General features: G+C 30.0%; 1 protein-coding gene across 1 annotated transcript; it reads left to right on the top strand.

Annotated features, from left to right (window-relative positions):
- Positions 1-41: 41 nt before the first annotated feature.
- Positions 42-24166, top strand: LOC136969048 (zinc finger protein 16-like; the record flags this gene model as incomplete). The annotated part of the gene is made up of 5 exons (XM_067263129.1): positions 42-300; positions 4010-4093; positions 22113-22229; positions 22321-22510; positions 23843-24166. Coding segments are annotated over 5 exons (882 nt in total), but the record flags the coding sequence as incomplete, so codon positions are not given.
- Positions 24167-27323: the final 3157 nt, after the last annotated feature.

Here is a 27323-nt window from a genome sequence, read left to right as displayed (position 1 = left end):
GAAAAAACAATTAAAAAATATTCAATGGACGAATGAAATAAAAGGATTTCTTTTCCTTTTCTTTTCGTTTTTATTCAGGATTGGAGCGATCTAAAGCCAAACCGTTCCGTTGTACAATATGTCTGAAGAATTATGTCAGTGCTTCTTGCCTACGAAGTCACAAGCATTACCAGCATACAAACGTCAAGAGGTTGCAATGCCCGTACTGTCCGAAAGTATTTAAGAGAAATTTTGATTTCAAGAACCACGTTTTTTATGTTCACGAGGCCAAAATGGAAACAGTTTTCACTGGAAATATATAAGAAAACTGATCATGGTTTGTAAATGATTTTATTAAGAGAAATTAAAGACGTTGTTCTGTTTTCCTGAAAATATTCTTTGGTCATTATTTTATAAATTTGCTTTAGATATTATAAGTTTATTATTAAGACAAGAAAAAAAACAGAAAATAATAATATATTTTATTACCTTAGAATTAAATAAATCAGGTCGTAAAAAGGTAATTTATATTCTACATTTATCAAGATGAGACATATAGCAGGAGACATTACCTTATAAGATCATTTACTTTATTAAAAATATGATTATTATTTTAATGGTATAATTATCATTTAAATATAAATTTTCCACGCTTAGTTTTCTGTCTAAAAATATTGCGTTTCTGTCTCGATTAATAACTGTTTCACATTAATTATTGAAATTTATGATAGCGCATTATTACCTGCAATTTACATTGACTAAAACATTAAACTCTGTTACTTAGGAGTAGGTATGACGGAAGAGATTGTAATTTATTACTTATAGGAACCTGGTAAATGCTCTTTACTAATATATCTAAATTTGAATTTCTAACTCTAAGCGGATAAAACACGAAGCAAATTGCGTTCTAACTTATTAACTTACTAACAGATTTCTTTTATAATGCAACGAAACTGATATAAAATAATTTTTTTACACATAAATTAAGTCAATAGTTTAACTATAAGATAATTATTTAGCCTTAAAATATAATTTTATATACTTAAAAATTTAATCTGTATTTTAATAAAGTTTTCCAGAAGTTTGAAAGATGAAAGGAAAATATTATATCTCCGTTTGTTTCTTATAATCCTCTACTAACGAAAATATCGATAACAGGCACAATTTTTATTTTTAAATTAATCAGCATTTATACAATGAAATGTTTAAAACTTTGTAATTTATGATAATGTTAATAAATTAAAATATTTATTGTAATTATAATATAAATAAAACTAATTCTGCCATCCAGCAGGCCGACCTTTCGTCGTACCTTTCGTCTCGTACGTCAAGAAAGCCTTCCTGTGCGATGACTGCGGAAAAAGCTTTCGTTCGGCTCCTTCCCTCAGAGTTCATCGATACTACGAGCACAAAAGTGCCAAGAGATACAAATGCAACATCTGTGAGAAAATATTCAAAAGGAAACACACGCTTCTTCGTCATAGCAATACTCACATGAATATAAAAAACTGATTATATAGAAGTTAAAACACATTGTTATCGGCTCAGGAATTGATCTATACTGATATAGGCTTATATATTTTTATTTTCCTTTTTTGTTAAAATCTAATTTGTTAATTAAATTATGTCAATTAATTATGTTGTATATATAAGTTGTATATTTGTTTCGGAAAAATTTTTTATTAGTTTTATGTCATAGTGAGTGCTTTACGTAGTACGTAACGTGTTGCTCTTTAGTCGATAAGCACCTTATACTACAGTGTACATTAATTGAGTTCAATAAATCTTCCACATTCCTAGGAGAAAGATATCGAAATGCCGAAAGTGGAGGGAAGCTGTATTGGTGCGGAATCTGTTACAAGGAGTTCACCACCGCCTTCTCTTTGAAACGTCATCAGTCCATTCATAACCCGAACTTTAGAAAGTATCAGTGTCACATGTGTTCACGTCATTTCACTTGGTTCGATAATCTCAGAGCTCACATGGTGGGTATTCACGGGGTCAAGATGAAATTTGGACGTTCCAGATCTGAAAAATGGAAACAGCAATGATATGTTTTGATTTTTTTTTTTTTCCTTCTTTCTAACTCATTTGTAACAAATGGAAGAATCGGTGCGAATTTTCTTACAGAACCTGCAACCGAAAGGTTATCAAAAGAGAAATTACTATATTTGTTACAAATTTTAATAGGTAATTATTAAAACCACGTTCTATGAATCGTGTAAAGGAATATAAATATATGTATATATTAAAAGGGAAAGTTATACGCGTGGGTACTTTTCAGTGACGTGGCAGGTGATCTTTAAGAAATGACGCGCCGGTTTTGGCAATGGGAAAATTATTTTATGTATTTTAAAGAAACTCAACATAAATTGTTTTTCATTAATAAAAGAAAAAAATGTTCGTCCATAACATTTGTAAGAAGTAAGTTTTATGGGGATTCTATTCTTAGTTTAATTATTGTTATATATTAAAAAAAGAATTAAATATAATTAACTTTAAAGAATAAATATATTATTTTTTTGCAAAAATGTTGAATATATACTACATACACATATATTTAATAAATTATTGCAACTCGTACAGGTTTATATGGTTTCAGTAAATAAAAAAGAAAGAAAAATAAATGTCATGTTCATTTTTTATATGTAATTTGATAAAGTTTTGTGTAGATGACAAGACGTTTCTTTCGCTCGCATCTCGTAACCAAATGAACAAACGAGTGAAGTTGATCGATGAAGGTACAAAACTCAATTTCTTTCTATGTGGCGCCATCTGTTCGGGAATTTTTGCTTCATTCGAACAACGACTCTCAATTATTCTCATTTTATTATAAGTTCGTTATCTGTTTATTTTTTAAAAATACATCCTTAAAAGCCAATTACATCAAATTCCATACATAAGAATTATGAACTACAACAAATTATTTTGAATTGCGATACAAATTCACCTCTAATCAATTAAAATGATAAAAAAACTGTTCTTAACATTTTCGTTTATGTGTATATAATAACTAAAGATGCGCTATTTGAAATTAGTACACGAAATGTAGATTTTAATATATTAACTCGCACTGTTTTAAACTGTTGATAGAATTTCGTATGTTTATTTTTATCGGAAAGCTTTTGACTTGTAGTAAATTCTCGTTTCCATCAATAATCAATTAGTAATTTAAATATTAATAATAATTAGAGTACATTGGAAATACAATTTGGCCCATGTAGTACACTCTTCAATATAACAATAATTAGATTTTTCAGTAAAACGTTAATGGTTCCATAAATTTATTCTTCTAAATATTTTTCTTAATTATTAAAATGATGAAAATTACTTCAAGCATAAAGCTACAAATTGTTTTGAAAAAGTATTGTCTGTTTTAAGACTATTATTAATTTGGATTTATAGCTATGCACAAATTACTAATAGTCTTATTTGAATGAACGGCATGATGTAAGAAGTATACTTATGCATAACCTATGCAAAAATTCCTGCATACTGACTTGTAATTTGCATATTTATACCTTCGTACGTCTTTCTTAAACTATTAAGTACCATTTTTTTTCTTAAGTTTTTATGGCGTTTTCTTAAGAATTTCTAAAAGTAATAATCTATCTGTGACATTATTTTCATAGATTTTTATCGAATTTAACGTATTCTTAAGTGTTTGTGATCAACACGACTTAATTTGTGTGACTGTTTTACACGTAAATAGTTGATTATACTTTATACAAATTTTTACGGTGTTTATGTATATTAATATATTTACATAACTATTGAGTACGATCAAAATCGTAATGATGAAGTTTAGATTCGGCATTAGAGTTCCATATCAGTTCTGATCGAATCATATCTACAGTCTGACAGGTAAGTGTAGATATTTTGGGAGAAAGTAGTCCGAATGGAAAAAAAAAAAAAAAAAAAAAATGTTATGTCGCGAAAAAGCATGCTTTTTGTATGCAGGTAGGCTACGTTTTTACTAGAATCGTAAACGAAAATCGTGAGCAATTACGAAATATTTGTTTCTTAACAGGCAGATTACGGCATACGGGTAAAGAAGAATTGAAAGACAAAGTGTACAGCTGTCCAATATGTGGCCAGAGAATGCATTATCGAGGTAATTTGAAGCGTCATTTGCAAGTGAAACACGAGTCATCTCGACAGTTTTATATCTGTGATCTATGCGGACGAAGTTACAACAGGAAAGATAACTACGTGGCTCATTTCAGGACTCATATGAAGACGTATTGAATTGACGATGTACGTAATCCGATGTCTGTTGTCAAAAAATTTAAAAGATATTTTCAGAAATATATTTCTCTGGAAATCTTTTATTTTTACTTTTTTTTTAAAATATATAATTGAATTTCAGGAAAATAATTCCTCTTCCATCGATTAATTTTAATTTTTTAATGCTAATTTAATACATTGATTGCATTGATATAACTCAATTCGATTGTACGAAATAATGTTTTTAAGTAAAATATTTAAAAATTTTATAGAATTTAAAATATTTTAAACATTTTAAAATGGCGATTTTCCATTTTTACAGCCACCGATCGATTAGAACCAATGCAAGAAAAAACAAAAACGAAACGTATAAAACTCTACAGCTGTTTTGTATGTGGCCAGACAACTTGTTATCGTCAAAACTTGAATCGGCACCTTCTTAAACATCAAAACGAACATCAGAAATATACTTGTGATATATGCGGCCGTAGTTATAACAGACGGGATAACTATAAAGCCCATTTTAAGACTCACAACAAAAAGTTTCGTAAGACGTGATGATGATGATGATGATGATGATGATGATGATGATCCGTGTTGTCTGTTGATAATTTGTTGTTTTCTAGAAACCAAAAACAATATAAATAAATAAATATATATATATACAGTATTTGAAATCTTCGACGGTGACCGAGATTTATTATTAAACTCGTTAAAAAGTTCCTGCGTTGATATTCTGGAATATATATTTCTAAGAAAATTCATTAATTTGTTAAGTTGGGAAAAAATAAACGGACATTTTAATGACAGCTGCAGCTAATACTACAATTAAAAATCGAATGACGACGATCCGATTGTAAATATTAAGAAAAATATATCGTAGTAATTACCGTGTAAAATATATTTATCCTTATATAAATGTAAAATAGTTTCGGTATTCTCTCTATTTCATTCTAAATAATTGCGTCAGTTTTTAAAATAACTGAATTAGAACCAAAGACAATCGTCGACACTTCTTGAAAATGTGTTAGATTTTTATCAGGTTTTTTGTATACAGAATAAGAAAAAAAAAGAGAAGTTCATTAAAATTATTCTTAGCGCTTTGAATATGATTTATTTAAACGAATAAAATTGATTTATTTATCAACAATCTCTTGTACACTTTGGGTAGAGGAGGGAATGGTAAGAGTGTACAATTAAATGAGCTTCGTTAATTAAAACATTAGTATTTTAATTGAAAACATTTTGTAACAAACGTGTAGTTTAATTAATTTTTATTTTATTTTATATGATTTTAGTTGTAGTTATTAATAAGTCTCTAGGTCATGTTGAATTTGCATAAGTTCTTCTGAGAATAAAAATTTTGGATTCGGCGAAGTCGAGTTACGACACGATAGAAGACTTGTGTGAGTTTCCTATGCAAATATATTTAATTATAATTAGTAAATTATTTTAGTTTTTACAATATTTTACGGGTTAACGATATCGAATTGGTCTCTAACGATGACGTATCTTTTCTTTCAAGTGTGTAGGCCTTCCATGTCTAGGACGTGTCCGATATGTTTCAAAAGTTTCAACTGCGCTACTACTTTCTGGAGGCATTCGAAGACCCATCAGCCCAATCCTCCGAGATTTTCGTGTTTTATATGTGGCTACACATGCAATCGCAAAGATAATATGGTTCGTCATCAACGCTTGCGACATCCCTTCCATTCCGACGTATCGACATTGTAATTACGGAATACGAATTTAGGACTTTATTATTCTTTGCAGAGTTATTGACCACTTGTAAAGACAATTCTGAAGTGGTGAGTCCCATTATATTATAGATTTCAATAACACCTGACATTTTAATTGCGATTCCAAAACTAAAAACTCATTCCAAAGTTAAAAATTTTAAACTCCGTTTTGTAAAGAAAACCCTTAAATTATCCGTAAAAAAGATAATTAAAGGCATTTAATTAAGCTTTAAAAACTTTTTTTATATTATTTTCTTACGATTCTTTATTTTTTGCTTTAGATGGTGGGTCCTATTGGAATTGTACATTATCCGGAATATTAAGCGGAAATTTCATCGAATTTTTAACATATCCACGCATAATTTAATGCTTGATACTGTTATTTTTTTAAATAAATTTATTTATATAATTTAAAAGCAAAATTTTGACTGCTTAAAATTAATTTTTTAGTGGAATTAACTTAATTCCTTAAAAAATATATGAAGCATCATCATTCCGAACTCTGTATCACTGATTCCTTATTGCATATAGAAACCCAAAAAACTTATTGACCCATAGTATATTGTCAATTTAAAAATGTCCTATAAAATTCATACTTATGTTTATCAGATTAATTATCAATATATTCCTATATTAATTGAATAAATAGAATTAGCGAGACGTTTATATCTCTCTCGTAGGTTCGAAATCCAGGACGTGCCCTATTTGTTTACGAACATTCTACGACGTGCCTACTCTTCGAAGACACGCCAGGATCCATCAGCCCAACGCTCCGAAATATATGTGCGACATTTGTGGATACAATTCCATCTGGAAAGATTCCGTTGTACAGCATAAAAGAAGAATACACGACTTAAAAAAATAAGAGACAAACTACTCGTTTCTATTTATAGAAAAAGAAATTGTTCTTTGTTGTACACAATTGTTTAAATTATATAAAATTAACGAGGAAGATCTGTTTTTAAGTGTTATGGCATTTTAATAGAGCACACTTTGGGTGTGGAGGGTTTGGAAAAGTGTACTCTGGCTCAATAATTCTTCGCTTAGTGCAATACAGAGCTTATAATATATATTTTAATAAATATTATTGTGTTTATATATAATATTTATATTATTCTTTAAATTTTAACTTTATCTAAACCTAAAAAGTATTTAAAAAAAAAAGCATTAGGCTTGGCCTAATAAAATTAACTTATTATATTACGTTAAGAAGAATTAATGCTTTACTTTATTCTTATGTATCTAACATATTTTAAAATAATTCTAATTAAATAAAACTGAATAAAGATATCAGAAATGTAATTCGAAAAATTAATTTTTCTTTTTAAAGACGTGGCTTGAAAGGTATATTTATTTTAAGTTGAATTCAATTACATAATTTTACTGTTACATTTTTGATTTATGACCGAGATAAGTTAATGTAAGTTTATGCAACATTAACAGTACAATAAATTGTTTCATTTAATAGAGTAGAATAAAAGGAATCATTTTTTATAAATTGAATGTGGGTTCGGTTAAAACAGTTGTGTGTAATCGACATTACTCAGGAACATTTGCAAATAATATCAAAGCTTTCGGATAAATCACTTTTTAAACAACGTTTTTAATATTTAAAAATCATATTTCTCTTTATAAAATACAGGTATGCGCCGCTTTATGACGGAATGCGTCTTTAAGCCAACATGGCAGACAAACCTATAAGCTTATTGTATCATGTCTACCACTCAAATAGGCTGTATGTAACACAATGATAAGTATCTATGTATCTAAACATAGAAAAGGTATAGGTGGCTACGAATTCATTAATTCCATTATAATGTTATGGGACCTTAGTCGTTAAGTGGTGCATACCTGTGTAATGTAAAATTAACAAAGTGCGTAAAAGTTATGCTTAAATACCTTGTATTCTACAGGAAATAATTCAGTATGCTCTATATAAATGTATTAATCCGATAGGTAAATATCCTAACCTAACCAAGTTCTATCTATTTGATACACTAAAAAGACTGATTTTAATTTAAATCTTCAATATTAATGTTGAAACATAGCTTTTGAATATTACTTTTAAGATGACTTAGAGAAAAGAATAATATTTAAGTATTATTATTCATAAATTTAAACAAGAAAATACGTAGTCAAGACCTTTCTTATATATACCAATAAAAATATTTACGTTACAATCTGTTTTCTAGCAAAACCGAGAGAGTTTGTCTGTACTTTTCTATGGAAACAATTACACAATTGGAAAACCGTTTACGAAATATATTATATTTTTATGATTTGTAAACATATTTGCTAAATGTGCTTTTCTAGATAACCGATGAAATCTGATAAGGTATTAGGACATTGACTGTTCCACTTGACAGGTAATAAATAACTGAATCATCCGTGTATTAACGATTACTTTCAAACGTCATTGAAAGACACTAATCGCCGCGCGATTACGGTGCTTTCAATGATAATTAAGAATTATTTTTAAACCTGTTGCCTTTAAAAATAATCCTTAACAAATTTTATTAACAATGTAGTGATTTGACGCCATATAACGTTGTTATGTTTAAGGATATCATCTATATACACGCTTCGTGAATAGGGAAAGTCAAGTGTTAATTCCACTCTAATCTGGGTGTTAATTTCGAAAATTAAAATAATATTTTTAATGATAAAGTGGTCATTCTACAGAAAAAAAAATTTTTACAATAATAAAGTAGGTATTTTTCTTTCTGCATAAATTATTGCAATGCATAACCTCAGAAAATTAATGACGAAAACCTTCGAATACTGTTATATCCAATCAAAATGGTTTATAAACAAGAATAAAGCTTCCTAAATATAATTGTTATAAGTTATTGGTCCATTGTATTTATAAAAAAAGACGAAAATTAAAACAATTATTATATATTTAATGTTGTTTTTATGTTGTTTATAGGTTCGAAACCGTCAAAGAGCACTTGCCCCGTTTGTCAGAAGGAATTCTACGACAGAAGTACATACAGAAGGCATTCCAAACTGCATCAACCCAATGCTCCTCGCTATCGTTGTGACCTGTGTTTCTACGAATCGATCTGGAAGCGAAACGTTCTAAAGCATAGGCAATTGGTGCACGAAACAATTAAACGTGAAAAACCACCTAAAATAGGATAGAATTTTTAATTATAAAGTTATTTTAATATTCAGTACAACAAATTTGATTGAAATTCCAATTTTGGAATTTCAATATTCGTGCCATAAATCCCCATTAAACTCCTCCTTTTTTAAATACAGCCGACAAAATAAAACGAGAGAGCTAAATAAAGCTGAAATGTGGATTTTAACTTAATATTTTTTTTTTTTTTACATATTTTATGTTTTTAATATTTCTTTTTTTGTACTGTTGGGTACTTCCGTATTTCGGAAATGCTGATATTGAATATGGGAGAGATCAAGTGTTTTTATAAACCGGTAACGAATTCTCGGAAAAAGTGCAACCGTATTTGTGATTTTGTATTCTGAGTAATCAGATTCTATAAAAAAAAAAAGGAAGAAAATAGGATATTTTATTTCTTTATGCTACATATAATTGAATAGCCAAAAGCAAAATGAATAAATTTCATGTTTTGTAATAATAATGCAATATAAAAACAAGATTTTATCATATAGACTATAAGTACTGATATTTATTTAATTTTAAGTAATGTTATTATTTTTGACTTAAATATTAATTCGCTTTCCGAAGTAATATTTAAGTCATATAAATTTCTCATGGCCCACAACCGATAATGAAATTTGTCATATAATTCAACATTTTCACGAAAACATGAATTATTTAGTATAGTTTAACATTAATTTTATAAATATATATATATATATATATATATATCAATTAATTTAATTTCGACTATAAATTATCTGTTTTTTTTATGATGAAATACGAGAAAATTTCAAAAAATGTTTGGTTTGTTAATGATCTTATTTTACTCATGCCTAGTTCAAATGGTATATCATAGTTTTAGATATGTTTATGTAGATGGTAGTAGTAAGTATATTTTATATTCCCTCATTAGGAATAAACCATAGCAATAATAATGTCATGTATTGTATGTATATATGTTTATATATATTAATTTGAAAGCAAATTTGTACATTAATACTTTAGTTTTTTCATTGATCATATCATAATTAGCGTATCATTTTTCAGTGTTCATTACTTATTTATGCTGTTCTTTTTGTTCTAATTAAATTTTCAGGGCGTTTTTAATGATAATTTTTTAAAGTAATATGGAAAAAAATGATATATTATTGTTTAAGCTTTTGCATACAACGCGTGTGTATTATGTGTCTGTAACGTTTGTGCTGCTTTGAAGTGTTTCTTTCTTTTATATTTTGTTTGTTTTATTGACAAACATTGTTCATAATAAAGTATCTTGGATCTGAATTAGAATAAATTTGGAAAGAGTAATTAATATTTATATTTTTACAACATTTTAAAATATTTTTAGAGCGTTGTTTCTAAAAATATTGATTAAACAATTCTTAACAAATCAATACTATAAAGGTTTGGTCTAATACAATGACGAGTATAGAAGTTTCAGTTTCAAAATTAAATTAATTATTGGTGAATAAGCAATGAAAATCTTAAATTTGAGTGGTCGACCATTGTTTGTTTAGCTTGTACCTTTGTACACTGGGTCGTGGTGGGATTGGATAGTGTACAATAAAGTGTTTTTACATAATGATTCGTTTTTGGTATATCTCTGCTGTTTAAATCAAACTTCTCCATCGAATTTGTCGAAAAAATAAAGAAAACGATCGACATAAGAAGCTGCTTTAACTCAATTTAATATTTAAATTTCTGTCCATGCCATCAAGTATTAAAATCGAGCGAACATCCTGAACCAGAAGTGTAAATGTAGGCTTAATGTTTTTTCTTATTTTATTTTTAATGCTTTTTTCTTAATTTATATATTCATCGGTTTAAAAAAGCATATATTACTGATTATGAGATCAATTTATGATCTATAAATAATTAATTTGTTAAAAGGTTTGATATTTATCAAATTAAATAAAATTGAAAAGTCTTTATCTCCTCTTAGGTCTGAAGATTCGAAATCGAACATGTCCAATATGCTTGAAAGTCTTCTACGATGCATGGACTTGTAGGCAGCACGTGCGAGTTCATCAACCCAATGCTCCAAAGTATTATTGTCAATTATGCAATTACACGTCGTTGTGGAAACAAAATCTAACCAAACATCGACGAATCGTGCATAAAATCGAAGCAGAAATTAGATAAATATTACACGGTTTTTTATCGTTAGAACTTGTGACTCGAAAACTATCCATGGTTAAGAAGCAAGGATTTCAACTACAAATATCATAATGATGTGTGCAATAGAGTTCTATGTACTTGTAAAGGTTCTTTCGTTTGCTAATATTTTAATATATTGTAAATAGCCAGCTTAGTTCCCACAATAAAAAAGTTTAATAAACTGTTTTCAGACTGTCTTTGGTTTATATCAAGAAATATTTTCAGTGTCTAAGCGTATTTTACTTACTTTTAATTTTAGTAAATTCGTGCTCTTCCTAAAATAATTTAGCTTCTTTTAAATTATATCAATAATTCACTAGCTTTTACTCGATAAAATGAAGCTAAACCTTAAGAATTGGCAAAAGCAAAAATGTAATTTAGTTTTTAGTTTGTACGAAAGTTTTACTTCATAAAAAAAAGAACAGAAAGCCGCTCAAGTAATATAAAAATAAGGGAATTTTTTGCTTAAAAATAGTTTTACTTCACTACTTTATTCTGTTCTTATTGAATATTTAACTTTTTCTTTCAGCTACGAAAACTTTGTCTTAAACAAATCTAGAATATATAATCATTTTTTAAATTCTATATTTATAAAAATATATAAAAATGGATGCTTTTTAAATGAATAATAATTAAGTATAGCTGTTGAGAATATTATAATAAGATATTTGTAACCAGTGTAAGTATTTTAAAAGCAAATTTTTAAATATTGTTAATAAAATTAACCATGGAAAATTGTATATATAACAGTAATTGATTAGTGTAGGGGGCATTTATTTTGAATTATGTCTACGCCATAATTGGCTGTAAAGCATACAACTGTACGTATTTTAATAGTTTGGAAAGGAAATCAACGGCTTCGATTCAATTGGTTTTTATATATTCCCAGCGTCTAGATACTCAAACAGCACATGTCCCATCTGCTTCAAGGAATTCTACGATAGAAGCACATACAGAAAGCACTCCAAGCTTCATCAACCCAATGCTCCTCGTTATTATTGCGACCTGTGTTACTACGAGTCGATCTGGAAACATAATGTTCGAAAACATAGACTATTAATACACAAAACCGATGGACATTCGAACTCATCGTAAGATAGGATAGAATAAAAACATAGAATATATAAAATTACAGAATAGAAAATAGCTAATTAACTACTCATTCATCAACAAGATTTACTTATAGTGACGGTCTTTTCTTCTAAGATTCTAGGCCCCGGAGTTCACATACCTGTGCCATATGCCTCAGGACTTTCTTCGATGCCGCCAATCTTCGACGTCACACGAGAATTCACGAGGAAAATCCCAGGATGCACATTTGCCCCAGCTGCGGTTATCAATCTCTTTGGAGGAGTAATTTAGTCAAGCACATGAAGATAAAGCATATGATGATGTGATCCTTGCTCAAATACATTTTTGTAACACCCGACTGGGAAGAATTGTATTTTCTGCATTTATCTCAAGTTCGATAATAAATATTTTAAAGGTTATAAATGTTAAAGTTAAAAACAAATGATATATATATATATATATATATATATATATATATATATATATATAATCGATTCCTTTTATTGAAGCAAAATATTTATTGTTGTTTCGTTGTGTGATTTTTGTGAAAAGGAGTCGAATATTCGGAAAAAAACCAAAAAACAAGTGTTGATTTACGTAAATAAATAAATAAATAAAATGAAGTTGTTTCTTGTTTTAATTCCTACAAAAAGAAAATTATAATTTGTTTTTTAAGTTTCTATTTTCTTTCTGATTTTTATCTTTAAGAATACGGAATTATTGCTTATAAACATTATTTAAATGAAGAAATTGCATTAAAATTCCGTTGAAATCTATCGATTATGTTTAAGTATAATTATTTTAAGTTTACTTTACCTTATTTTTACGAATTATAATTTAAAAAATATTATATATTCCGATATTGAAATTATTTAAATTTCTGATTTATTTTCATTTCTATTTCCATTCTTGTTTGTTTAGAATGTATTATGATTGGTAAATTTATCTTTTATTTTTTAATTTTATTCTTTTAATAAATGTAAGAATGTTTAAATTATTGGCCTGATGTGACTGCACTCGGTAAGAAGAGTATAAGCCAATAAAAATCTGGTTTAAAGAAGATTTACGTAGAGTTAAACTTCTCCTTCGTTTATTATCTTTGGGATGTTTCTGTAGCAGCGAAGCATTGACGAAGAATCGAACTGTATATAATTAGATCCAGTTGATTCACTGTCGATCAAAATCGACTACATTAAACTACATTATACAGGGATGAGATAGAACAAGAATGGAAAGAACCTCCTTAGGAAAGAGGTGTAAGTTCAAATATTTGTCTAGGATTGAATGAAGTCTCTTACTCGATACTTTAATTATGTAATCATTGTTTATTATATGTTAGATCTATAATTAGCAATAAACAAGTTAGATATTAATGATAAAGAATTAGAGTTTTAAATTATTATAGACGTGAAAATTGCTGTAGCTTTGTGACAATATTTTTGCTATTCGACTTATTTATAAATGTTTAAGTTTTTGTGTATTCGAGCGTACACTATTATATAATATAAAGCTTTAAGTTTATTAATTATATAGTTATAAATATTATAACGTATTATAATATTAAGAGCTATTTAGTATTGACAGTAAGGGTAGTATTAAGGTGTTTATACTACATTACTCTCAATACTATAAGATGTCATAGAATTGTTGCATAATATTTATTAATTGATTGTAATTTATGAAGCAACATTTCATTATTTTTTATCCATAATATTGATAAAAGTTCTTCATAATTATTATAAATAGTTTGAAAGAAATTATTTAAAAAAAAAAAAATAGTCAAATAATACATTTTGCTCTAATAAACTAAGTTTAAAAATAAATTCTATTATTCTCGTTAGTATTTTTAATACTAAATTGATTTTCACCATAACGAATTCAAGTTAGTTAAGCAACCGTTCAACTGTTTATTATTTTTTGTCCTATTTTAATTATTATTAGCTTATATCAACTAATAAGTCATTAATTTTATTTCTACAATTAAAAGCCTAAATTTTATTTTATGTAAAGTATTATCTTCATAATTGGCAAATTCGAAAATTTCCTTAATTGATGAGTATTTTCTGTCAGAGAATATACTGTACTAAACAATACTTATTCCTGTAGCTTACTTCTCACTGTAGCTAGGAAATGTATTAAGGCATGTTACTTACAAATTTAAACAATTTTCATCAAAAATATGTGCTAAATACTCTCAAAATTTTAATTAACTTCTCTATACTACAATTTGTTTTTAATTTTTAAAATTTAATAAAATAGAAATTAATCGAAAACATTTTTGTCTGACAAATAAAAGCAATTATTTCGAGATATTCTGGCTCTTGATATTATAATTAAAGAGCTAATATTTAACGATATAAGGTCCTTTTTTTTACAAATTATTGCTTTTGTAGTAATATGCAATGCTGATGATATATAGTAACAATCGAAAGAATGCAATTTTTAAGTGTTTCAGTATAATATAGTTGTACGTTACGATAACTTTATAGAATAGTGCTATTTAGTATTTTTATACTTAAACTAAAGTTTCTGTTTATTTCAGGTATAAAAGTAGAGAATCGAACATGTCCCATCTGTCTGAAGGTATTTTACGACGCGGGAACATGCAGAAGGCACGTGCGAATACATCAACCCAATGCTCCAAAGTATTATTGCCATTTATGCAATTATACGTCGTTATGGAAGCAAAACTTAACCAAACATCAACGAATGGTGCATTCGTTGTACTATTCCTCTATGCGTTGAATATATCAAGAACAAAGAAGATACAATTTATGTAGAAAATGATTTTACAATCTCGTTTATAGACCACATAAGCTCTTTTATCAAAATTCTGATAAATTTATTTACATTTAAATATTTATATTGTGTGAGAGAGAGAGACTGCAATCCATCATTACTGTGCAATATTAATTTATTTTGGTGATAAATTTACTTATAAGTAATAAATATTACTCATTTTATTGTTGAAAAATTGATTTTGGATACGAAAAGATGGCGAGAAATTTCCATGGATTCTTCTCGGAGGCATCCATTTCGGTTCTTGTTTAGTGGATCCGTTTGTATTTTTCTAGGGGAAAGGTTGTAAATTATATTGTAATTTCGCGTTATATAAATGGTTTGTAAATACACGAGTTTAACTTTAAGTTAGATAGGAAGTAGCGCGAAGGGATTTGCATGCGACTGAATGCGTTTTTATATCTTCCCAGCCATCGAACTATCTCGTACATGTCCCGACTGCTGCAAGGTGTTCTGTAACAGAAGCACATACTTAAGGCACTCCAAACTTCATCAACCGAACGCTCCACGTTATCGCTGTGATCTCTGCAGGTACGACTCCATCTGGAAACATAACGTTCGAAAACATAGGCGAATCGTTCACGGAATTGTGACTCGTAGAAACAACTCGTAAAATATATTGTTCGAGTTATGATTTAACGTAGCGTGATGCAATTGATGTGTTTTCTTTTAAGTTTGTAGGCTCTCAAGTTCGAAAATTTTATCTCGGCCACACCAGGAAGGCGGGAAAATAACCACGTGCAATTTATTTATGCGTTGAGAAGAGACGATCTAGTGAAGTTTAACTATTAAAAAAAAAAAAAAAAAAAAAGTTCAAAAAAGTGATTTTTATCGTGATATTTTTGAAAACTGGGTTGGGGAATAATTGCACAAACTTTTATTTTATTTGAAATTTAATAATTTCGTTCTCTTTCCAAGATTCCAGATGTTCGAATGGACCCGTATGTCCCAAATGTTTACGTACTTTCTACGATATCGCAAGTTTACGACGACATCTCAGGCTTCACCAACCGAATTATCCAAAGTTTTCCTGTACTTTATGCGGTTATCAGTCGTTGTGGAAAGGCAATGTCGTCAAGCACAAAAGAACCAAACACGGTTGCTTGGATCCCGTTTAAATTCACTCCAAGAAAATTTCTTTTTTATAAAAATCCTGTAAATTATCTCGTTTTATTTGTGATTTAATTTATTTTTAGTGTCGATTTTAAGTAAATGTCTGCTATTAAGCATCTTGAATTTTTCATACTTCCAAAACTTTTTATTTAATAAGAAAAAAGATATGTAAGATTTAAATAAATTGAATATAAAAAATCCAATAGTTGTTTATAGTTTTTATTTAAATGCGATTTTTGTTTCGTCGTCGAACGAGGAAACTCGTGCATTTGCTGTTGGTAATTCTTTTTGTTTTGTTGATCTGATTTTAACTTTTCTTTTAAAGATTTCAGGATCAAGACTTGGACTTGTCATCTTTGTTCCAAGACATTTTCTTCGTCTACCAATTTTTGGCGACACACACGCATTCATCGACCCGATGCACCTAAATACAAGTGCAACTATTGTAGTTACAGTTCGGAACGAAAGGATTCTGTTAATCGTCATCAACGCGTACGACACAAGTTACGCCGTTTGTAGATATTGCTCACGTTTGTACGCTGACAATGAATAAAATCATTTTTCTAATTAAATTATTTTAATTGGAGTACAGACAGTTCGAAATCAATGTACAGTTTGGGTCGTGGTGGGTTTGGGAAAATGTACATTGATTTTTATTCTTTGAAATTAAGTGACGACGTATAACATTTTTGTGTATGTTTTCGCGCTAATTTTCTTAAATTTATTTCATTTTAAGCAGAAAATTAAACTTGGACTTAAATAACTTCTCAGCAAACTATTTGACATCGAATCCTTGGATTTTAAATTAATTGTTTTACGTTTGTTATAAGTATTAATTAATATACGTTAAAATTATTATCTAAAATATCATCCGGCGGCCACAATATTCGGTTTTAGGTTTAGAGCAATTTTAAAGACTAATCGGAAACTTCCATTTGAGTCAATTAATGTAAACAAAGTTTAATTAGTGACCGTTCTATATGTAAATTTTTATAAAAGGTTGAACTTTGTGTCATTTGTTTCCGCAGAAAAACAAACGAAACTTTGTCCTCTTTGTCCGAAGAGATTTTCCAGCGGAGCATCCCTATGGAGACATTCCAGGACCCATCTACAGAACGCTCCTCGTTATAGTTGTCCTTTCTGTTACTACATCTCGGACAGGAAGGACGCCGTCTTACGTCACAAACGACAAGTTCATCACGTGACGTAACCGTCACTTCGCTCGGCTCCTTGTTGAACTACCAACTTGTGATCGATTGTTGCTTTCCGAATTTTTAAAGTTATTTTATTAAATAAAAGTTGAATTGAGAAAGTTTTATCCGTATCGCATATATTATTTTACTAAAAATTGATCGTTTTATTAAACAAATTTCCCTATTAATAAAAAGTTTTGTTTTGTCGGTTTTGACCGTTGGATTAAATTAGCGCTTTCCTCGAATTTGGCGTTATAAATTTCGTGTTACAGTTACATAAATGCACCAGTTGCGTTCCTCGATTGATAATATTTTCATTATTGTGCGTTTAATTTTAATTCGTGTACACTTTCGTACCTTATTTTACTGTATTCGAGAGAGAGAAAGAGAGATGCTTAATTTTAAGCGGAAACTCGGTTTATTAAGCTTCGAGTTAAAGAGTAAGCTTTAATTTTTAATCTATTTTTAACAATAATTGCAGTTTTATTAATATTTTCTGAGTTTTGGTTGAAAGAACTCATTAAATCTCTACCGATTATTTCAATACGGTTAGTGATTTTATAGATATTTAAATGAATAATTATACAATTTTATATTGTATCAAACTTAACAAAATCAAAACTATTTTTATCTTCGAAGGGTTCCTCGATTCCAAGACGTGTCCCTTCTGTAATAAAACCTTCTCCACTTCGACTAATCTGTGTCGTCATCTGCTATTGCACCAACCAAATGCACCCAAGTACGTGTGTGACATTTGTGGATACCAATCGAACCGAAAGGACAATCTGATTCAACACAAGAAAAGGCCCTGGGTACACGCGGCTCGATGAATGCATTACAAAAAAGTGGACGTTCCTCCTTTCTACCACCTCGTGTAATGTTATGTAGTTTGTTCGTATCGTGTTCTGTTTGTCAGATTTAATTATTAAGATAATAAATGTTATTTATTGTCAAAAGTCGTTTGTAAATGCTTAAAATTTACTCTTTCTGTTGGGTGGAGGGTTGGAAAGAAAGAGTAAATTCATTGTTACTAGTTTATGCTCCATATTTAGGCCTTGTGAATCTTTGTTTAGATCTTTTCATTGATGCACTGGTTAATCGTAATTTTTAAGTTCGATATTTAAGAAAAAATATTCCAAAGGTTGATTTTGAGTCGTTAGTTTTTTTTTAAATTTATTTAAATCTAATTTAATAAATTTTAATCTTCGATGTTGTTATTTATATTTTTAACGTTAATTTTAATCAGAAATTAATATTGCATTTTATGAAAACTTGGCACATTTTATAGGGAATCTTCCTGAAACGTTTACTAACAATTTCTGATTTCTCCAGCTGCTTATATGTAAATTGTTCATTAAAATTATAAAAAAAATTATTTAAAGTAAAATATTTATAAATCCGTATTTAACACTGTTTATCTTCCTTCCAAGTTACCAAGGTCCACTTTTGTACTCTCTGCCAGAAGTCATTCTGCACCTCGACAACCCTCAAACGTCACAGTTTGAGTCACAAACCAGATGCACCCAAGTATTCTTGTGATATCTGTGGATACGCGTCTGTTTGGAAAGATGCTGTGATCCGACATCGACGGCTCGTCCACAAACAGGTTTAATTATTATCTTGCCGCTAACGAGGGTAGGTCCTTTTGATTTCTCATCGGTAAAAAAAAATCTACCTCCTATCTCGTAACGTTATATGTTACGAAAAAATATATCTATGTCGGATTATTTTAACAGTTTTTCAGGATTCTTCAGGATTCCAAGTTATTGCAGTAATAAAGGATCACCGTCTCACAGTTCTACTCCATTCAATATTACACTAACATAAAAAAAAATCGTTAATTGTAGCAAAATTTTATCGAAAATAACGTTTGAACTGTTGAGAATTCTAGAACATGTTATAATATTGTATATACTTTGTAAAAATGATCTTTTATTTCGGATACCTTCCGATAATCCATGATTTAATTTAAGGTTTTTTTCTTTAAGGAATTCTCACGAGAAACTTAATAAAGAATAAAGAAAGTATTTTGGTTACAGGTAACAAGATTCGTAAACCCAGGACTTGCGGTATTTGTCAAAAAACCTTTGGGAACCACAGTTTGTTGAAACGTCACCTTCTCGTGCATCGTCCGGATTCTCCTTTGCATCGGTGCGTACTTTGTGGCAGGAAATCAATTTGGAAGGACAACATTATCAAGCACATTCGTTTGTTCCACGCTTTCGAAATCGGTTCCAACGATTGGACAACTTATCTGGTGTCTGACGAATCTTTAATATGAAATCCTAAGGACTGAGGGTGTTTGGGAACACATTTGGTGATCAATTTTTTTAAAAAGACATGTGATAATTTAGATCAATATATATATATAAATTTTAAATTAAAAATTATTAAAAAATATTGTATTATATATATATATATATATTATATATATAATTGAGAATGATGTAAGATCAAAATATTAAATATAATATTGTTGGGAATTTTAATGCCTCTTTTATTTTTTGGCTCTTATCTTTTGCGGTTTTAAAATGGCGGAAGAGTGTTGTAGACTCTACACTTTATACGAAAGGAGCAATAGTTATATATAACGAGTAACTACGGTTCTTTCTTTGCAGAAGACCTTCGACTGCTTTCGAGAACCTGTCCGATCTGTCGACGTGTGTTTACCAGGAGGTCGGATCTAAGACGTCATTTCAAGCTACACCAACCGGATGCTCCTCGTTACGTGTGTCCAGTATGCGGTTATTCGTCTCTGTGGAAGGACAATTGGCTGAAACACGTCCGAATCGTACACTATCAAAATCCGGCAGAACACGTGAACACGACCGACCAATAGGGATCAATGTATATGTTACGTCACGAGATAAACCCCCTTATTAATTTATTCGTTAGTAACGTTCTCACGACGTGGACACGTTAGCGAATGGTTCAGAACCGTTTAAACTCCGTCGGGAAGAAACGAACGAGAGAAAAAAAAATTGTTAATAATAAGTTTAAAAACTTGTAATTTATTAAATTATGGCAGAAGTTATATCTGCATTTTTATTTGCGCTATTTCTTCCGACAGGTGATATAATATGTTCGGTATGTTTCAAGCGATTCTTCACGATTCGTCAATTGCGTCGCCATTCACGAATACATCAGCCCAATGCCATTCGATATACCTGCGAAGTCTGCGCTTATTACAGCGTTTGGAAGGAAAATCTGCATAAACATCGACGAAACGTCCACGGATTGCAAACGTAAATCTTCCACCAATCGTTGGTTCTTCTTTTTTAATTTAAATCCGGCAATAACTTAAAATTCCACTCAATGTGCACCGTTCTGTACATCGAAGACAGATGTAGACTTTAGCAATAAAAATTGTTTCAATTTCTATCCCGTTGTTGATGATCTTTCACACCTTACAAAGTTACGTTCCTTTCGTATTAATTACATACACCAATTTTCAGCCTTCGCCCATCTGAGAAAAGAAGAAAATTATTAATCTCCTTAGCATTTTTGATCCATTTAAGAATCATTTTATCCGTTCTTTTTTTAAGTACTGACAGTAACACTAAAGAATCGTTTAATCTTATTGTTTCGCGGACAAAATTGAGTCTAAGAGGATTGAGGATTAAATGTCTTTTCTAGCTTTATGATTGCTTAATTAATTCTTTCTTTTTAGCTAACAAAACGTTAATTTTCGAAGGAGCAATTAAAGATGCCTATTTAACACCTCAACTTTCTATAGATATATCAAATTTAACCTGTAATTTAAAAACTATAACATTAAATAATCGCTTACTATCGAAATTAGACGAATTTTTATTAATTATATATATACGTCTCTGTGCTTAAACAGGATCATTTGTCGCAATTTTCTATTTTATCATAACGACTCTCTGTACATTTATATAGTAAAAAAAAAAAACAACGAGTTTTGTCTGATTATTGATGTCTCATCGGTCGATTGTGATTATTTTTCAAAAACATTTGATGTAATTCAAATTCTAATAAAAATATATTTTCTATGTCTTGTCATCTCGTGGATTTAAGGAGCAATCATGCGGAAAGAAATCCATTTTATTTCGGATCACTTGTATTTATGTCTAATACTTTTAATTGATTTAGAACAGCAACGACTCGTCTGGAATGGACCATATTTTTACCAGCCGATATTTTTTCCAACAGGTGATATTGTATGTCCCGTATGTTCCAAAGGATTCCTCACCATACGACAATTACGACGACATTCTCGAATACACGAGCCAAATGCTATTCGATACTCCTGCGAAGTCTGTTCGTATGTCAGCGTGTGGAAGGAAAATCTCGATAGACATCGACGAAACGTCCACGGTCTGATGGATGGCACTTACTATTTATGCACAAAATAAACAACACGGATTACAACATTGGAATATAATAAAACATTATTTAAAATTATGGTTATGATGTTTCTTTTACGAAATACAACTCAAAATATTCGAGAAACGACGAAAAATCAGAATTGTTACAATGGAATTTAACACGAAATTAATTTAAATGTGTGCATTTGTGATGGCTTAACAGTTGTCGCCATTATTTTCTCTTAGGTATGACTCGACATCTAAGCTTTCTGCATCGTTAATTTAACGTTTTAAACTTTAAATTGTAAGTAAAATTAAAAAATAATACGTAGAAATTTTGAATAATCAAACTATCGCGGTTTTTTCTTTACAGAATCTGAACAGGGACCGTGGGTTTGTTATGTTTGCCAAAGATCTTTTACTAAAATATCTCTTCTAAAACGACATCACAGACAACACGCTACTAAATGTAATTCTTCAAACAGTAAAGGTAAGGCTTTAAAAGAAGCAATTATTTATCAGAAAATTAATCTGGAAAATTGTAAATATGCAAAGTTAATATTTGAAATATATTTATTTAGATGACGATTCCGAGAAAAAGAATTATCCTTGCTCCATCTGCTCAAAGAGTTTTTGTAGTCTGTATAGTTTAAAACGTCATCAAACACTACACAGACCGGACGCTCCTCTCTATCACTGTGACGTTTGCGACTATAAAACAATATGGAGAGATAATGTAATTTTACATAGAAGACAAGTGCATCAAATGAAGTAAAGGATAAAAAATAAAATATTCTTTTTGAAAATTCTTCATTACTACAGCAAAAACAAATGTATTATAAAATTTGTCGTCAATCTATTGACAATCTATCAAAAAATTAAACTTGTTATTAAATCCCCCCTCTCTAGTCTATAATTATTGGAATCTTAAGTTAAAAAATTACGTTAGTAATATATTTTATAAGAATTTAACTTAAAAATACTTATTTTACTGTAAATAAGTATAGGAAATTGTTCATTTTTTTAAAGAAAAGAATCTTTTAAGTAAGAAAACTGAAGATAGTTGTGTTTGTAACAGATTAATAAACGAAAATCTCTCTTTAATAAAGGTCCTAAATTCCGTGGTCGACCTATGAAACCCAGAACGTGTCACATATGTTTGAGGACATTTACCAGGAACACAAGTTTACGTCGTCATTTTATCATCCACCAAAAAAATCCACCGAAGTTCGTTTGTAATATTTGTGACTTTCAAACAATTTGGAAGAATTGTTACGTTAAACACAAATTCGAATTGCACGGAGAAGTCATTTAATTCTCGTTTCTTGTTTTATGTATGGAATACGAAGAGGAGTATGTATTCGAGATAATAAAATAAAATTTAAAGAATTTTACTTAATGCATTTTCTTGTATTCTTTTCACCAACCTACACTAACATAAAATATATATAGCCACGTATGTATATGTGTATAGATTTTGTTATTTTTTAGATAATATTTGAACAGATATTCGTATGATTTTTGTATCAATATCTTTGCTTTTTTAATTACAGAATGGAGAATGAGAAGATGGATATGTTTCATATGTCATAAGTCGTTCGCACGAAGCACTCATTTACGTCGTCACGCGAGTATTCACGAACCCGATGCACCCAAATATATATGCGATGTTTGTGGATACGAATCAATCAGGAAGGATGCAGTCGTTCAACATAGACGACACGTACATAGGAACAGAAGATAAAAGGACTGATAAATGACGTTTTGGTTGCTGCTCGTCCGTCCCTCCATAGCCTAATATGGGTTTTTTTTTAGTATCCCGTTCTTCTAATCTATACAAAACTGTAGAAAAGGTGAAGGGTCGTATCCGGAGATCTTGCTCAAAATTATGTTGATTATCAATTGTATTAAGGAAAAAAAGAAAAAATAATAAGAATAAAGATATTTATGCGTTCGATTCAATCGAAGTTTTTTGTATTTAAAAAAGATTTCATTTAGTTTCTTTTTAAATTTAATTTAATTAAAAAATTGTTAATTTAGTTTATTTGTTTTTTAATTAAATTAAATTTTTAATAATATTACAAGTTTTTTTAAAATTAATAGAGCAATTAGGGTCGTACCTCTAATGGTGACTTTTCTCCAAGATTGCAGGAGTTTGGATTTGCGAACGTGCACCGTTTGTCAAAAAACCTTTACTACGAGATCCAATTTGATTCAACACACCCGGATCCACAAACCAGACGCTCCTCGTTTCAACTGTCAGCTCTGTGGTTATGCTTCGATATGGAAGTCGGATGTACGAAGACACGTGAAGAACGTGCACAGAATCATGTAAAAGGCAGACACCTCGCCGACGTTTTTTGTATAAAAATTGTCTTAAATTTGCTAATTTCGTATATAATTTGAATAAATCGTGTTTCAATTTTATTTGTAAGTTATAAAACACTAAAATATATCACAGAAACAGCAGAAAAAAGTGCACTTTCTGGGTAGAGGTGGGTTTGGGAAAGTGTACTTACACCAATCCATAAACAAAGCAAAATAATTTTTGTAATAATTTTATGATAATTTATAATTTCCACTTCAATCAAAATAAATTGTGTCCCGAGAAGTATATTTTAGATATTTCTAGGCAAAACAATTAAAATTTTCAAAAAGGATATGTGAAAAGATTGGTGACACGTTTTATTTTGATACGTAATCAGTTTAATCATGTTTCCAATATAGATTTTAATTTTTCAGAAGATCCTTTAAGCACATATCCTCGCAAAATTCTAATTAAAATCAAGCTGCAGCGAAATAGTGAAATCGTCTTCTCTGTCCTCAGGTACTAGGGCTTACACCTGCAACCTCTGTCTCAAGTCGTACACCTCTCGATCCAATCTTCGAAGTCACTTCCGGCTTCATCAACCCAATGCAACAAGATATTATTGTCACAAGTGCGGCTATTCGTCTCTGTGGAAGGAAAATGTGACGAAACACATTCGATCGGTTCATGGAACGACTGAAGCAGGCCTTCAACTGAATCCTTCCCGGAAGTGACGTGTACTTCCCATAATGTGTGCCAAGCTTTATTCAATTGTTGTTGATGTTTAATTGCTTATGTTACTTCGTAATTTATCTGTAGATATTTACTTAACTCTCCAATTGATTGCTAGAAAGTATGCTTATATCAATATGTAAATTCGGTTGGTTAGATTTTAAAAATTTTTAAAAAGTTTTAAAAAATCAAAAAGTTTTCATAATATTTAATTAATTAATTAAGAACATTTAATACGTTCGCGAATTTAATCCATTTAATTGAGCCGTTCCAAGTGGTATCATAAGGTAGGTAAAACTTAGGCACTAGCGTAATTAACTGATGTTTCTGGTTATTTCTATTTATTAATATATTCCTCTCTCTTTTTCTTCTTATTTTTCTAAACAGTGTCGGACGAACTGAAAGCCAGGACGTGTCCTTTCTGCCACAAATTATTTTCCACCCGTTCCAACCTGAAGCTTCACGCTAGGATTCATCAACCCGATGCACCCAGATTTTATTGCGACCATTGCAATTATAGATCACTGTGGAAAGGGGATGTGGTGAAACACTTGAGGACTGTGCACAAGGTTCGTGCCTTTCCTCTCGCGAATATAAGGTTTACGGGTTTATTACATAGGTATATTTGAGATACTTTTCTGTATAGAATTGTGGGGCTTTTAACGAAATTTAATCTCTTTTTTTTCTGTTTTATGCTAATTTTATTTTTCCATGAATAGTATGTTGTTTCATTACAGATGCAGGAGCCACCTGTATGGTCTGCATGAAGACATTTACTACTCGTTCCTATCTGCAGTGCCATTTGAGACTTCATCAACCGGATGCTCCCAAGTTTTATTGTGAACTGTGCAATTACAACACTTTATGGAAGAGTGATGTCGTGAAACACAAACGGGTAGTACACAAACTTCACGTTTCTAGGATGCGTTGCCCTAACATGCAGTAGATTGGTAAACCACAAAACACACGTTAATGATATTTAAGTGAACAATTAGTTCACTACGTTTCTATTAAAATTTTATTCGGAACTACAGACTTTTCGTTGAGGCTAAGAATCGCACAAATATATAAATAAATAAATAAATATATATATAAATATATATAGTTAGAGTTATATGTCGAATCAGAGTTGTTTGCCGGATGTTTTTTTTTTTTTTTTTTTTTTTTTTGTACGTTTCGTGTTTAAAGTATTTTTAATCTAATAAAAAGTAAGTTATATTATTGAAATTAGCCTGAATTTATTACATTCGAATCTAATTAGGTTACATATTATTGTCTATGTGTCTTTAATGTGGAGTTTAGGGACAACAAGCGATGTGTTTCATCTATAATAACTCAGGTAAGATGAGCGGGTATTTATGTAAAGTGAGCCAAAATATCTCTATCCAGTTCGGGTTTTAACGTTGTGATTTTTTTTAATTAATTGAGAAAGAGATTGAAGGATGATTAACAATTCTTTTGTCCTTTCAGGTAATTCGTCATTTAAGTATAACGAAACGTCTCGCACCTGTAATATATGTTTCAAGACATTCTCTACGCGATCGAATTTAAAGAACCATTCAAAAATCCATCAACCGGATGCTCCGACCTTTTGCTGTGATATCTGTGATTACGAGTCCATACGTAAAGGAGACGTTTTGCGACATCGAAGAATGGTTCACACAGTGAAACAAAAACTTAAAAGAATCATTTAAACAACTATTCTTTTAAATGTGATCTCGATTTAGGTGGGAATTCTGTTAAATTAAGTTCAAGTTAGTTCTGTAAGTCAAAATATAAATAATGATTTCAACTTATAAAATCATTAATAAGTTTAATTTTCAGATCGTGAGTAATTCCAGCAGAAATATAAGTTACACTTCCATTAATTCGATTATTTATAATTATTTTATCAGTTTAAATGCGAATTTTTTTTCTTCTTCTCACTTATTATTATTATTATATATATGTGTGTGTTAATTTTGATAGACGGGTAAATGAAGCACTGACAATTTGTATCTAAACTACGTGAATTGTAAAGTTTGTTTAATAAATATATATATATATATATTTAATTGTGTAAGCATTAAGTGGAACGAATGTAATGTTTGCAATCGATTTAGCCGTCTAGATGTACACTAGATGGAGGTGGGTTTGGGAAAAGTGTACCACGTTCGTTGATATCCGATTTTCTAACGATGAAAGTGAGGTTGTTGTTGCATGTGATAAGTCAGTAGAGATGATCAGAATACACACACCACACACTCTCTCTTTCTCTCTCGAGCAATTACTAATGGGATCTTCGTTGGAAAAAAAATTGTTGCTCTAATTATTGGTCTTTTCTCCGACAGGCTTCAGGACCAGAGACGCGAAGACTTGCCATGTCTGTCTGAAGACCTTCTCTTCACGTTTCTATTTAAGGGCACATTCCCGCATCCATCAGCCAAACGCACCCCGTTTCTCTTGTGATCTCTGTGGTTACGTGTCTCTGTGGAAAGGCGACGTCATGAGACATCAAAGGGCCGTACACAAAGTGCGACAGTTGGAAGCGGATTGACTTCGCCT

This window comes from Centruroides vittatus, unplaced genomic scaffold (genome assembly GCF_030686945.1).
Source record: "Centruroides vittatus isolate TY-2023 unplaced genomic scaffold, ASM3068694v2 contig_1035, whole genome shotgun sequence".
NCBI lineage: Eukaryota > Metazoa > Arthropoda > Arachnida > Scorpiones > Buthidae > Centruroides > Centruroides vittatus.
This window is presented reverse-complemented; position numbering and strand designations above follow the sequence as displayed.